This window comes from Sitodiplosis mosellana, unplaced genomic scaffold (genome assembly GCF_009176505.1).
Source record: "Sitodiplosis mosellana isolate CC-2019 unplaced genomic scaffold, AAFC_SMos_1.0 Smas_scaffold_30, whole genome shotgun sequence".
In the NCBI taxonomy this organism is placed as follows: domain Eukaryota; kingdom Metazoa; phylum Arthropoda; class Insecta; order Diptera; family Cecidomyiidae; genus Sitodiplosis; species Sitodiplosis mosellana.
This window is the reverse complement of record NW_022595272.1, coordinates 4708090-4723165: the sequence shown is the minus strand read 5'-3', so window position 1 is coordinate 4723165 and position 15076 is coordinate 4708090. Positions and strand designations below refer to the sequence as shown.

The 15076-nt window shown below is 37.0% G+C and overlaps 1 protein-coding gene and 1 long non-coding RNA gene across 34 annotated transcripts in view; one reads left to right on the top strand and one right to left on the bottom strand.

The window, feature by feature from the left end:
- The first annotated feature begins 2172 nt into the window (after positions 1 to 2172).
- On the top strand, positions 2173 to 2898 carry LOC129569058 (uncharacterized). The gene is made up of 3 exons (XR_008688011.1): positions 2173 to 2305; positions 2409 to 2617; positions 2744 to 2898. It is a non-coding gene; the product is annotated as an uncharacterized LOC129569058 (long non-coding RNA).
- Positions 2899 to 3354: 456 nt separating this feature from the next.
- Positions 3355 to 15076, bottom strand: part of LOC129569089 (partitioning defective 3 homolog) — a 43543-nt gene continuing 31821 nt past the window's right edge. For 3 of the 33 annotated variants that reach the window (XM_055447522.1, XM_055447524.1, XM_055447523.1), the window contains exons 2-9: positions 10374 to 10794; positions 8413 to 9972; positions 8158 to 8340; positions 7544 to 8088; positions 7271 to 7480; positions 6636 to 7177; positions 6109 to 6556; positions 3355 to 4670 (exon numbers count right to left, since the gene is read on the bottom strand). In XM_055447522.1, the coding sequence (XP_055303497.1) occupies positions 4304 to 4670; positions 6109 to 6556; positions 6636 to 7177; positions 7271 to 7480; positions 7544 to 8088; positions 8158 to 8340; positions 8413 to 9972; positions 10374 to 10565 (4047 nt within the window). In that variant the 5' untranslated portion in view covers positions 10566 to 10794 and the 3' untranslated portion in view covers positions 3355 to 4303. Of the gene's footprint in view, positions 4794 to 5716; positions 5810 to 6108; positions 6557 to 6635; positions 7178 to 7270; positions 7481 to 7543; positions 8089 to 8157; positions 8341 to 8412; positions 9973 to 10373 lie in introns of all 33 variants that reach the window. The other 30 variants (XM_055447511.1, XM_055447512.1, XM_055447538.1 and 27 more) reach the window with 26 other exon arrangements.

Here is a 15076-nt window from a genome sequence, read left to right as displayed (position 1 = left end):
ATATGCGAATCAACACGTTTACATTAAAATAATGTAATCAATTCAAGTTTTCAAATAAACAAAATCAATTGTTGATTTCTGGACATGGCATCAGCGCAAATTTGTTTATTTCTGATGAACTCAAGTCTCAATCGTTTTCGTTGTGGTGTGCAGTTTTCGGAACGATTGAAAATCAAGTGATAAATACGAACGAATGGTCGAAAGCAATCTGAAACGGCCAAATAGTTCATCGAACATATTGGTTGTAGTTGCACGTGTGCACAATTCGGAACATCATGGATTCTTCCTCTAATAAGAAGAGTGTCAACGAAAAAGACCGGCTTCATAAATATCGTTGGCTCTCGTTTTATATCTGCAATGGTGGCGGCGGTTCCTACCACAAAGAGTATACGCGATACCAATCGATAAACGAAATGCCAAATCAGTTGATGGGATGTCCGAAGTGTAAATTGGGAAATTATCCAAAAGACGAGGTGAGTTAGTCAAATAAGAAACGAACAAACTTTTTGTACGATTTTATAAATTACTCAATTTTGAAAAGAAAACAACTTGAAATTTACTCATATTTCAATGATTTTTTTCTACTGTTATTTACAGAAACGTCTCCGTGATTAGTGGTGAGATGCAAACGGTTGATCATCAATGGCCATTGTTCAGCGTCGCAAGTCGAAATATGAATATCAGAATCATCATTGTTTTGCCATCAACATTTGCTAATAAATTAAACATTTTTTTGTGCAAAACGCCAACGAAATATCGTTGTTTTAATTCATTCAAATTTCTAGATGTGCAACTGCTATATTACTTCGCAAATTGGTTTTATTGAGAATAATTTGAAAAAAAGCTGTAAGTATGGGCCAATTTGAATTTTTACTTGTGATTTCAGTGTTAAATATAGACTGGAGAGTGATAATCAATTATGCAAATGCCAATAAAAAGGAAATCCAATAGGTACAGTATGGCTAAACGCAATTCAAAACTTGAAAAGATATTTATCGTTACTCCCAGTAATAAATTCATTTCATCAATTTAATATCAATAACATGCTATTGCGGTCAAACTAATTTCAGTAATGCCAATTGCAATTAAAAAGGAAATTATATCAAAAATGACCTGAAACCAACGGATTTAACAATAAGCTTTGAATCTTTCTGTAGTGGCAAGATTCGTCAAACGTTTCATAAAAAAATATGCGAAATAATATTGATAGCGTCCAAATGTCAGTTCACATTGCGGTACATTCCCATATTTCTGTTCAAAGCACTAATCAAATCAAAAAATACGTTCGTTTCGATCACTTCGGATTTGGTTTTTATCATTATTTATATGAAAAAAAAATGTTTACGATATAACACAAATATATGGGAGAAAAAAGCCATAAGCAATTCACTTGATTTGCCAAGTATCCAGACCGATAAGTGATTTTAACCAAAAATATTTACAACACAATTGTTTAACCGAATTTCAAATGAATATAAACATGAGTTTTGAGCGGATGGAGCACAAGTTATTTGTCTCTGATAAACTCAAGTCTCAATCATTTCTGATGTGAATGCAGATTTAAACTGTCTTCTAAGCAATTTTCATCCAAAATGACGAAGCAGTCAAACGTATCGATGTTCTTTGGCAAGTCACTTGATCTCATCATTCTGTGTTTGGCCCTAGGGGGATTTAACTACGTGAAAACTTGTAAAAAAATGATATAAACGCGCACGAAATAGTTACATTCACCAGAGAACTTGCATGATTCCACTCAGTTGACAAGTTCCGTATTAAAACAACATGCGCGAACGCGCGCGAGTTCGTGTGCAAACTTGTAGCTGGACGACGCGCACACATCAGTCGTTCCATTTATTATATCTGGATTAACTTTTCCAACACTTTCTCCAGCTCTTTAAAAATATTTCCTTTGTCCATTTTATAATTATATAAATCTTTGAACTTTTGGAAAGGATGTGAAAAATCTTTATACACGTAAACAACCGATTTTTAGCTTGAAACGCGTTTTAATTGTCAAATAACAACTTGAAAAACGCGCAAAACCATAAACAAACTTGTGTAAACTTGTGACCGTGCGCGTCAGTACGTACAAGGAACGCGTCGAACTCCCGCGAATCAAGCAAACTGGCAAAAAACATGCTGAACTCGTAAGAGTTAAATTCCCCTAGGTTTGGCCGTAGTCGGTGAATGTTCTATTCGGAGCTATAACTTTATAGGAAACTTCTATACCAACGTAATTTCGTTTTGAATACCGTGAAAGATCATCTCGTTGAAAGTTCTATCATTACGACAATTGATTTTCATCGTAAGTTTTTCTCGTTAGCTGTCTAGTTCGAATAAAAGTGAATTTAAAACACATGGTTTTTATTATCAATAATTTTTTTCAAATAACTTTTCTAAACTCCTAGTGAACGATCGATTTGCAAGTGCAATTTGATTTTGGTGCAAACTTTAAAACATCATGAATTCTTCCACCGTTAAATATCGTTGGCATGCTTTTTACATCTGCAAATATGGATCGGACGTGTGTTGCAACTACCAGTTTATAAATGATCATCCAAACGAGTCCAAGGAATGTCCAAGATGTCACGCAACATGGAATTACCCGAATGATCAGGTGAGCAAATGCAATAAAGAATAAAACAAAAACATGTTTCCGTGTGAAATTGTGAACATTTCCCAGTTAAAATTAGCGAACCACATACAATTTATAAAAAACATCCAAATTTAATTTTATTTACAGCATCTTCTCCGTGAACAACGACGAGTTACAAACGGATAACCAACAATGTTGATGCATTTCTGGTCGGCTTCGGAAATCGAAATATCCATATCGTAATCATCATTGTTTTGTCATAAATAAATATTGAATAAACTATACAATTTTTGTTTGTGCAAAACGCCAACGAAATATCCTATGTTTTTATTCCTTCAAGTAGTGGTTCTTCCTTTTCTAGTGATCGTTTCGCATGTTTGGTCAAGAATAATCGCAAAAAATTGTAAGTATGTATGGCTCCAAAAAACTTTACGATAATTTTTCTGCTGGGGTATTTAACGCTAAAGTATGTTCTGAAGATTGATGCAAAAACTATTACCGATAAGGTTTGGATGTGCCAGTAGTCCAAGAAATCATTTAATTTTTTACACAAGAAAAGTTGATTAAAGAGAGAAAAATATACATCAATTCGCGATATTGTTAATATATTTGGTTCATCAGTCGTTTTAATTCAAAAGTTTGCAGATGGTAGTGTTGAATTCTTACCTTGGATTTGATTCTGAAAATAAGAGTCAGCCTTAGAAAAAATACTAAAATCGATAGATTTTTCATTATCACAAAGTCAAAGACCGGTAAAATTCATTTGATAAGTACTATTTATTCAAGGGAAATGGAAAATCGAAAATCTATGTACATGTCCATTGAGTTAAGTTGTTTTGTTCGATTTAAACTACTTTTGTGTGTATGAAATATACTTTTGAATGGGGTGATTTGATGAATTGGGCTTAAAATTCTTAATATTTTGTTGACATAAAGAAAAACACAAAGAAACTTAAGTACAACGAATAGGCACATTATAATTATCTACATGTTTCTTTTAAGAAGTACGAATCAAGTACATTTAATTTGTTGCTGCGCATCGACTTGTCTAGTTACAAATAAATGCAAATTTACAGCGTTTAAAATTCTATACATTTTTATTTTTAAAAAAATAACCGATTTCTCATTGGAATTGATTTTCTTTTTTCGAATAAAACTTATTGTTGTTGTTAGTTGATGGAAATGGTTTTTTTGTTTGAATTTCGGAAGTAAATTCTTGAGTCAAGTCCAGCATTTCTAATGAGTTTGAATTGAATGGCGTTTTGTGCTCAGAGTGTACAGTAAAAGATTGTACGTAAAATCGTATCGAATTATCGAAATTCGCCGAAAAATGAAAATATTCTGGTTTTTTCTAAAAGAAGAAATAAACTTCTTCGTATTGCCTTACAAAATACAAAATGTTTCTATGTACAGAGTCAATCTATTTGGCTAATGAAAAAAAAATTAAGCGAAATTGTTTCTTATTGTTTGTCGTAATGAACTAACACAAGTATAATCCCAAGAAAAAAGAGATAAGAAGTTAAATGAGAGCTATAATCTCGACTGTTATTGTATATAGAATTAATCTTAAATTACATTCAGTTCAACTGAAATGAAAAAAGAATTATTATGATGAATTAAAAAAAAATCGTGTGATAAACGCTGACATTAGACGACACTTGCTGGGTAAATTAAATTCATGGTAATTTCTTGGTTGAAAATCCGTTGTCAGACTTTCGATGTGGAAGCGATGACGGCATTTGATGGCGAATGGCCATTGTTTGGTTGTACATGTTCCCGAATGGTGACTTGAGTGACAAATGGTCCACGGTTTCGCATGCTGCCGCCTTGTGAACCGGGTGATCGATATTTGAGCGGTGATTGACCGTTGTGAATTTTTCGTTGGCTGCCATTCAGCGCGATATGATGGTTGAAATTCGATGGTGGACTGGTCATATTCGGATTGTAGTTGCCGATGCCGCCGTTGTATTGAAATGTTTCATATTCATAGTATGTTGATGTCGGCCGCTGATGATGGTTGTTCAAGTCAACGGTTCGGGTGGATCGTTGCGAATGGTAGTGTTGATGTCGCCGACTGTAAATTAGTACATTGGTTTTGGTTTTTGGATGATTTACAATCAATTAAAATTTTGATCATTTTTTTTGTGTTATTATTGTCTATTGCAAGGTTATTTTCTTTTGCTGCAAACGCAATTTTCTATGTGACACACAATTAAAACGTGTTTGTTTGTATTGATTAAAATCATGTATGAGGTGTTATGAGCGTGCGGTGCATAAACACATGAAAAAAAAAATTACGAATAAAAAAAGAAAACAAAAAAAATTAGAGTTAATTGCAAAGAAAAAAAAAACAATAAAATCGTGCTGCATGATTATTATGGTGTTTTTAAAATGATTTCAGATTAAATTACATCAAAATTTACACATAAATTTACAACTGGTTTTCATTTACTGGGTGGAGATTGGTTGCGAGGGGTGGTGATATGGGAAAATGATACGCGTAAAGCGATAAAAAACAAGAATCGATTCACTTCTGTTCAAACGGCTCATTTTTATTTAAATCTAAATATCAATTCATTTTGTTGCATCTCAATTGAACAATCTGTTCACGCATCATGTTTTATTTTAATGAGTGACTGAAAAACACAAACAATTTTTCATTTCGGTTCAATTCTAAAAAAAAACAACAACAACATTATTGATATTACAAAATGCTAACTATGTTTGGATTCTAAACACAAATAAAAAAAGTTACTTTTTAAAAACACACAAAAATACATTTAAACTACTAACTTTAGCTAACAAAGACAAAAAAGAAATTAATTGACAAAAAAAAAACTGAAAATTGTTCGGAAACGAAAAAAACGGTCTAAAAATTACGCTAAATAAATTCGTTCAAAAAGAAAAAAAAGAATTGTCTTCTGTTGTGAGCCTTCTTCAATCGATTCTCATACGCAGTTAAAATTACTAAACACGCCAACGAATGCATGTATTTGTAAAAAGGGAATGCGTGTGAACAAAATGGATGAGTTTTTGATTGTTTTGTTTTGTTTTGTTTCAGTTCTATATGTTTCTAAGTTCAGCCAGCACACACTGATGTGATAAAAATTACTCATTTACCTTTCCTCTTCGACCTTAACCCTTTGTTGCATTACTTGGAGACGCATTTGAGCTAACGTTGATTCGGATAATTGCTCATTTTGGGGAGGTGGACTGCGTGCAATACCGTACATATAATTGTTCAAGTTTATCAATTTGGTTAATGGAAATATTAAATAAATTAATCGATTAAATTACGGTTTATTTGTGTTTTATCGAATAATAAATTGGCAATTGTCTAGTGTTAGCATTAGAAAGGAATGTGTGTGTTAGTGGGGCAGAAAGAATGAAGCTAGATTTTAATAGGATAGATTAGTGCGTTGATTGTTGATATTGTTAAACAGTTAGATCATCTACGTGCCACTTGTAATTTTGTTTTTTGATTTTACGTGTAGAAAACGGATGAGCCATACCTAATTTGTTGCTGCAATTCATCGTAGTTGACATAGTGTGAGTATCGATGATTGAACACGTCATTCTGATGTATTCCATTCGATGCGACTGGAATGCCAATGGCAACTGGAGGTGGTGGCTGGTAATTTGGTGGTTTTCCACGACCCGACGCATTCAATCCGTTCGCTGCGACTGTTGACTTATTTTCTTTGTTCGCCGATTTGGATGCGAGTGTAAGATTCATCGTTGCATTTGGATCGAATGAATCGACGGCAGCGATGCCATCTTTGCGATGCTTTCCGAAACGGAACATGTGGCCGATGCCACGCAAAATTCCCGGTTTCTTGGCACGCTTGTGTTTGCCCTCGTTCAACGAACTCTGGAATGGCCCGTGACGATTTATGAAACCGTCATCATTCTCAACGGCTGTGCCAGAGTTACTCTCGAGTAGCCAGTGCTTACGCGAAGCTGTAACAGAAGAAGGACAGTTGATTTATTGAATGTGAAATGAACTGGATAAGAAAGAAAATTAATTCGATTGACATACGTCTTTCAACTTCGGCGCGCACAAATTCATCTCTTCCTCTGCCACGTGGTGTTCGTAGCGCTGACGGACCTCTTGGCTCGTCTGACAATTGGATTTCTTGGACGATTGTTTGAAGTGATTCTAAACTTGATGATTTTTTCATACCCAGAGATGGACCCAAATCAGTGATTCGATCGAGTGCTTCTCGGTTCAAATCGCCATTGGTCGAAGTGTTTTTGGCCGCTTTCACAATGGACTCCATTGAACCGAGGCCGGCTATTGTTTTCGGTCGAGTACGACGTTCGCGCTCTTCGCGTAACTTTTTGTTGCGTTGATATGTGTCGGTTTCCTTGGCATCAAGCGCCGCATGGTGTTTCTCAGACATACTGCGCCGTCCAATGGCATCTCGACTGAATGGATCGACTGGTGGATTCGTTTCAAGCGACAATTGACTTGAATACGTCGTTTCGCATGGGTTTGGTGACGATGGCGATACTGGTTGCTTATGAATACTGCTATTCGAATCGTGTGTCCGATTCAATGAATTGTCCATGTTGAATATCCTACAAGAAAAACCACGCAAAGTTCAAAATAGTTCAAAAACATTAATAAATTGAAATGATTCAATTTTCAAGATAATTAATAGCCAAACTCACGGTGCCAATGGCTCCTGATCATCTTCGATAAGGACAGAATTATTCTCTTTCATTTGCATCGGACTCCACGAGTCATTCGTTGCCATGTAGTAGCTTTCGTTACGTAAACCACTCGATACAGCTAAGTGTGGCATTCCGTTTGATTTTTGGTTTGGATTCATATGATTTCCAACTCCTCCGGTCAAACGATCCAGTACAGGATTGCTCCATCTATAAATAATTCAAACTTGAATTTCTTTTTTCCAAACAATTTAACCTTTTTTTAAAACCCACCTGTTTACAGAGCGCTGTGAGCTGGAGTTGCCATTATTCATTGCGTGCATCGATTCGTTTTGATTGTTTTTATCGGGACTTAAGTAAATAACCGTTTTTCCGGATTGTTCGCTGGCACTTGATGTCGAATTATTGCTAAGTTCATGCGGTTCAATTGTACTGTTTGGTCTGGTGACTCGTCGAGCCACTTGCAATGTTATCATTTTCGGGTATTTGCCCGGCAGGTGAACCATTGTTTTGCGCAACGTTGACATGGCCTCAGCATTTGATTGGCCAAGCAACGAAACGCCATTCACCATGAGCAATTGGTCATTCATTTTGAGTCGGCCGTCTCTAGACGCCGCTCCGCCTTTCAAAACGCTCTTCACGAAAATGCCCAAATCGCCATCCGTTCGTGAACCATTGCTGTCGTTTGAGGAGTTTTGTGAGCCAGTTTTTCCCTTCACACTCACACCCAGACCAGCCTTCTCCGTATCATTCACCGGAATGTGAAGTGTAAGTATTTCACGATTGCGAAATGAGAACGAGTGATTTTGTTCACTTCCCTGGAAATTCAAGAAGGAAAAATTATTAGCGCTCATTTTAAAAAATGAATTTAATTTCTTTATATTTACATTTGACGAAATCGATTCGCGTCCGAATCCTTTGATTGGCGAATGGATATTATTTTCTTCGATTGATGTTGTTGATAAATCCAGTGATTTTCTGGCCGAATGTCTCAAAATTGGTTTCTGTGGCAGAACTGGTGGTGGTGGCTTTGGTGGTGTTGTTTTGTCATTTTCTTGTTCGATTTTTGTCTGGAGAAAGAGAAAGTACAAATTATGAAAAATCAATCGTAAGTTAAATCATATTTCAACGCTTCAACTCACTTCACAGATGACGTCTTTGTCATCGGATAATTCGCTGAGATCCTGTTGTCTTGAAACGACGAGTCGTACTTTCGAGCCCGGTTTGGTAGCCCGAAGTATTTCGACCACTTCGCTTTGTGATTTGCCCGTCATTGTAACGCCATCAACTTCAAGTAATCGATCGCCCGGTCGCAATCGTCCGTCTTCAATGGCAGCGCCAACCGACAAAATTTTCTTAATATAAATTAATGAATCGCCGCCGGTCTGATGATCTCTCGTCGTTACACTGAAACCAAGGCCTTGTGGCCCTTTGCATAGTTCAATTTCGATTTTGCGTCCGATTTTCCGCTTGTTTGCCATTTGCAAAGCCAGCGCATTCGATGACAATGTACCGGGCACTTTACGTGTCGGAGATGTATTAACGGATTTAGCTGCTTGTTGTTGTTTCTCCTCAGCCTGGACCATATCGTCAATTTCTTTCTTCAATTTCTGAATAAGATTTGTCGTTTTGATCACCCGCAAGCGCAGTTCTGGTGCAGCACAATTTTGTCGCAGATAATCTTGTATCGAACTCTCCGACACACCGATCAATTTGAATCCGTTGATTTCCAAAATACGATCGCCACGCTGCAAACCGCCACGTTCGGCTGGACTGTTGTTGTCAACGTTCTGAACAAGAAGTCCACCGTTTTTCGGATCCGGAATGGCTGACAAACCCAATGGGCCTCGGTTTTCGTTAATGATCAATAGCATTTTGCCATTTTTCTCCCGAATCGATTCGTACGCTTGTCCCAATGGCTCTTTTCGCTTGAGTTCACGTGGCAATGATTTCGTTGTGTACGACGATGATACGGGATTTTGCACTTTTTCCGCTGCATCAATCCATTTGTACCCATTTCCATCGCCCAGAAATTGCATCGACAATCGGCCGGAGCGTGAAAATTGTGTCGGTGTCGCTGCTTCGTTGGGCGACAGATGTGGCGTTTTCGGCAAATGCAATGGCGGTTGTGGTTGATATTGTGCCGGTTCTACCAGTTGACTTTCCCATGATGGCGACAATTGACTAGCATTTGTCTTTCGATCACCGTCCCCTAACGAACGGTTCATTTGATGATCGGATTCAGTGCGGCACACAGGCGCCGCCGACCAACGCTTCGTTGCATCATTGTATTGGCTAAAATTATTCACTATCGGATTATTTGGAATTTCCATTCCAATCTGATGCAGAGACGGGTCACTGCTTCGTCGTACTTGCAGCCCAACACCCGATGTGTTCAATTGATTGGCGTCCGTAACCTCAATATGAGGCGCAATATTATTTGTGTCTGTATTGGTTTCATGTGTTGAACCGTATTTCGATTCATTTTGTGCGTAGAATATGTCTGGACTGCCTGTTCCAACTGAGCTGCCGCTGGCTCCATCGCCACCACCTTGCGGCACGCCTGGATCCGGTCCGGCATCTTCGAAATTGGCCACAATCAATTCACGATCATCGGCCACATCGTTCACTTGATCGTCTGTATCTAGTATGCCACCCGATTGTGTTTCTAAATGATGTACCACTGTCCATGAGTCTGGATCCTGCAGAGAATAAAGACAACGAAACAACAAGTTGGAATAAGCAAATAGTTCAAAGAAAAAGAAAGAAATCGTAAATAATTGCGAAAAATGTAAATAATCTCTAGAAAAAGAAGGAACTTCCGAAAACACTGTCCAACAACAACAATAACAATGTTTTGATAAAATAAACAAAATGTTTGTCCATCGTAAAACAAATGACCGTATCACGATTTGGTTTAACGTTGCACATTTTGCATTTTGTTTTTACTCTTCCTCAGAATACCGTGTATGACTAATATTAACAACCGAAAAAAAACCACAAATTTTGTGTGTATATTTTGATGCACTTGAAAATGTCATTTTCGATGTTATCGTAAACGAAAGCAGAAGAAAAAAAACGTTAAATGTATCGTTTTGTTTACCGTGGTCGATGTATCAGCAGCTCGATCGGACGAGCTTCCGCTTTGTGATAATGTCAATGAGTGTCTTTTGTTTAAGTACGATGTGTGCGTAATGCCTTTTTGTCGATGGTGCACACGATATGTTTGGCGCCAACTAAACAAACCAGTCAGTTTGTCGGCCAATGCCGGACACTTCGGTGGCACGTCAAACATTTTATTAATTTTTTTTTACATATTACAAATCACCAAATACAGCCGACGAAAAAGTCTGAGACGTCGAAGAGGTAATACGCACATACACGCGCACACACACGAAGAAAATTTAGTTGAATGTGCAATCTTCACCGTGCAAACATTGTTCACAGAGTTTGTTTCGTTTCACTTTGACCTCATTAACGTGTGTGCTTTTTCTGCTGTTGTCTTAAATATGGTTAATTACACGCTGAAAGATGAGACATGCAAATATGAACATCACTTGAGTTTGATCATCGTTGGTTGTTTTTTTTTTGTTTCATTTCACTCATGTGTTTTTTTTTCAAAGGGTTTCTTTGCATAAGTCGTTTTATTGTGTTGCGCAATTAAATTTGCATTTAAATTTTTTTCCGATGGCAGTCTTCGAATCCGAATAATAGACAAACTGGACAAACAATTTAACTGGATAATGAGAATTGAATTGATTTGGCGCGCACACACGCCAATTCAATAACAAAATGAAGACGAAAAAAAAACAGAAATATTTACAGCAATTGCAAACAATCGCTAATTACATAAAAATGGTCATTTCACAACTGGGCTCTAAAGCACACAATCTGTTTATGTTTATTTCGTTATATCTTTTGCCGGAGAAATTGCGTAATAGCGCCCGAGTGAGTGATGAAAAATGCTCCAAATATTATTCAGTATTTTGGTGTAATGAGTATTTTTAGCAGTTTTCAACAAGCAAGAAATAAAAAAAGATACACGATACAATCCGATCGGAAAAGGTCGATTAGTAAATAACAATATAGTTCAACAAGCCAAGACTATATTGTCTGCCAATCAAACAAAATTCAAGGAAATTCGTATGCAATTATCAATTATTGACGAATCGTTGTGAACGGCAAGAAAACATCGATATTATTTCATTTTTGCCGAAAACTTTCGAAATATCGGGATCAGTGCGCACGAGAGAGAAAAATTGGTATCGAAATCAAGAAGAAGAAAAAAATACACACAATTGAATCGAAAGTCAGTTAACTGTCGAACATGCCACGATATTTAGCACCATTGCAAATAAATAGCCCGAAACGGATTGTAGCAGTAGCAACAACAACGATATATCGAAATACACAGTACACACCGAAAAAAAATTGCTCGACTGAACCACATTCAGGTGAAAATTCCGACTGAAATTACATCGTCGTTCTCATCGTCGTTGTTGTCGTCGTTGTCTACGACGACGACGACGACGACGACGGCAGCGGTAGTGAGGTACACACCGAGAAGAGACATTAACCGAAATGTGCTTCTTCGACGGTGTGTGTATGTGTTTGCGATGTGCACAAGACAGAGACAGAGAACATCAGATGAAACCGATATTTAGTTTAAAACAGCAAATTTAAATAATGTTGTGAGCATTTGAGTTTTTTTTTATTTGTGAACACATTGAATAACACACAAACAATTCAATGATGATGACGATGATTTGCTGTTGTTTAGCATTGCCATTGTTCCCGTTCATATCTGGTATAGATTTGTTTGTACGATTCTCATTTTCGCTTGATATGGGCAATGTACCTGCTGTTTTACGAGCGACAGTTCGCACGACCGTTTTCATTTTTTTTTTTCGATGTACCCATCGAATGTACGGGAGACGAACACTTTCACATCGATTGTCATCGTGCAAACACACCGACATTGCTTCACTCAGTGCACACACATACACCGACAGGGCGACGGTGTTTCATAACGACTACTACATGCAGTAAAACAATTAAAAACCGCACTTGTTGATCGTACGAGCAACGTTCACTGTGTGTTCGTCGATTCGTTCATTCTCATCAGGTTATTGGAATGAGTCATAAGATTGTGTTAGTTTTTCGGCTTATCAGCAGCTTGGTATGCATTCTCATCGTACAGCTACCTCGTATTAAGCTGTACTTAACCGAAATTACGTCTATCAACACACACAAACACACACACACACATCGTACTGATAGAACCTATTAACGAATGTCTCATGCTTTCCTTTCATTTCTTTGTTGTCGCTCATGTCATTATTAATATCTTTATTTTTTTTTCTTATCGACTCACCGAAGGTATTTCATGTTTGAGTCTTTGTTGTTTGAAATTTTTTTCAAACAAAAATAAAACGAACATATCATTCGTTGCCAATGCAGATAAATTTAGCTTCGATTCTTTTTGTCATATCAATCATTTTGTCAGGTCGGATTTGTTTTTCGCTCTATTCTTTAGCCTGTATTCTTCGCTTTAGTTTGACTCAGTTCAATTGAATCGCTTATTTTTCGTTTGAAATATGAATCGACCTTTTTTCATTGTCTTCGTCGGTTGCGTTGAATTTTCATATCGTAATGACAATTATTTTTTTTTAGTTTGAATCAACAATTGATTTTCATCTGAGCCCATCTGATCACACAAAAACCCGATTTTATTCCATTTTTCGCATCGATTTCCTGTGCCGTGCTATTTGTTCCATTGTTGATCGAACCGAGCGATTGAAATGTGAAATTCATTATTTTTTGGTTGGCGTTACGCCGCCATTTCACCATATTATTAAATATCAAGATTTGCATATAAAATCGCTTACAACCATATTGTATATCCCATACATACATTCGATCACATAACCAATTCGACAAAAATTGATCACAACATGAAATACGAGGTTTTTGATCTGTGAAATGGGATTGATCGAGGCAAAATGGAAAGAATGAAAGAAACAGACAACCCAAATTGGTATCTGCTTTTAGGGCAAAAGTGGCAATTATGTATTTTTCCCCCCTGTTTCGTCTATATATATATATGTATATCGACAATCGACACCTACTTAGAAAAAAAACCTCGTTCTCGTTTAACAGCAAACAATGATTGAATGAAGTTTTTTTTTCTTCGTATCAGCAGCATTTTGCTGGCAGCCGAGAGTTTGAGCGCGCAAGAGAGAATGAATTTTAGATGCAAACGAAATTGTTTGACTAAAGAATTTCTCTCGAAAACACTTACGGTAACATCAGAGCAAACAATTCCGGTGAGTGTTTGTGTGTTGTTCGTGTTTTTTTTTCTTCTCTTCAACAAATGTCATTACATGGCAGAAACAAAAAATAGCGGTCGAAATGTGGAAAGTTGAGACAATTCCAAAGTGAAAGAGCGATTGACGTAAAAATAGGCTAACGATCATTCATGTAGAAATATTTTGAAGAAAAAAAAAAATGAAACGTCTTTTATCGTTCGTTTTCCCTTGCACACTTCCTTCACTCGGCAATTATTTCAGCCATTTGCATGCATGTGTTTGACAGTTAGAAAATGCTTTGAATGGAGCTACTCCACACCCAACGGGCATAAGTTACATTCAACATTTTTTGCGATCACCTCACGTTCTAACTTCAACGATTTTTTTTTTCTTCTTCTATCTGTCTATTCATTTCTTTCTCCTATTTGCACTCGATTTTGGTTTGACGTGGAAAAAAAAATTGCAAGCGCTCGTGTAAGACTGTTGAGCACTTCGCGCAATGTACTTTATAAGCATAATTGTTGCGTAATTTCTCTCGCTTTTTTCCTCTCTCTCTGTCTCATATCACGTTTACACTCCGCGCAGAGTCTCTCTGTATTCAAGTTCTAGCTTCTGTTCAATTACAAAATGATAATGCGTGGAGATATTCTCTTTTTCAATGGGGCGCTTACTTAGCGCAAATTGAACGAGTTTTGTTTGTACACAGAATGCGTCTCGTCAACCATAATTGTAGAGGAAAACAGAATTGCGACCGGTAGAGAAGTGCAAGATCAAAAAAGCTACAGCAGCAGCAGCAACACCAGCGTCAAGAGGAAGAACATTTAGACAGAAATTGTGTGAAAAATAAGTCACTCTCATACGCAAGTATGTCGCTTGTTTACAACACCAATCCATCGTAATTATGGTGTAAAGTGAAAAAAATGAAACTGGAAAGATGATCGAGTGTGCGGCTTCTTATCAGTTCGTTCTTTGGCATTGGCGCTATTATTTTTACCGCGTCGTCAAACTGCCTCAATGTAAAAGAATAGAATTTGTATGTGGCGACAGCAGCGTCGGCAGCAGCAGAATCACCGCCTCAAATTGATGGGAAAATTGTAAGAATCACTAGAGCCGAGCGTATTATTAGCAGATAACGGTAGATTAATCGCAATGAAAAACTGACATGTAATTGTCATAATCGTAAATTACAGATTTCGAACACACAACACACTCGTAAATGAATACAATTCACTAAATCAAATTAAAACATAAAACTCCGTGGAAAAGTATCACTTTTGAATATGAGCGCCGCCGTGTTTGTTTGCACTATCATTCAATTTTGTTCTCTCTGTTCAAACACACGCACAACACACGGCAAGCGCTTGAATTGGCAATTAGCATCTAAAACAATAATATAAGTCGAACGAATTAACTGGTTCAATTTTGAGAATTTTACGCTAAGCAAACTCATCGTGTAAACACACACACACACACACACACACACACACACACACACACA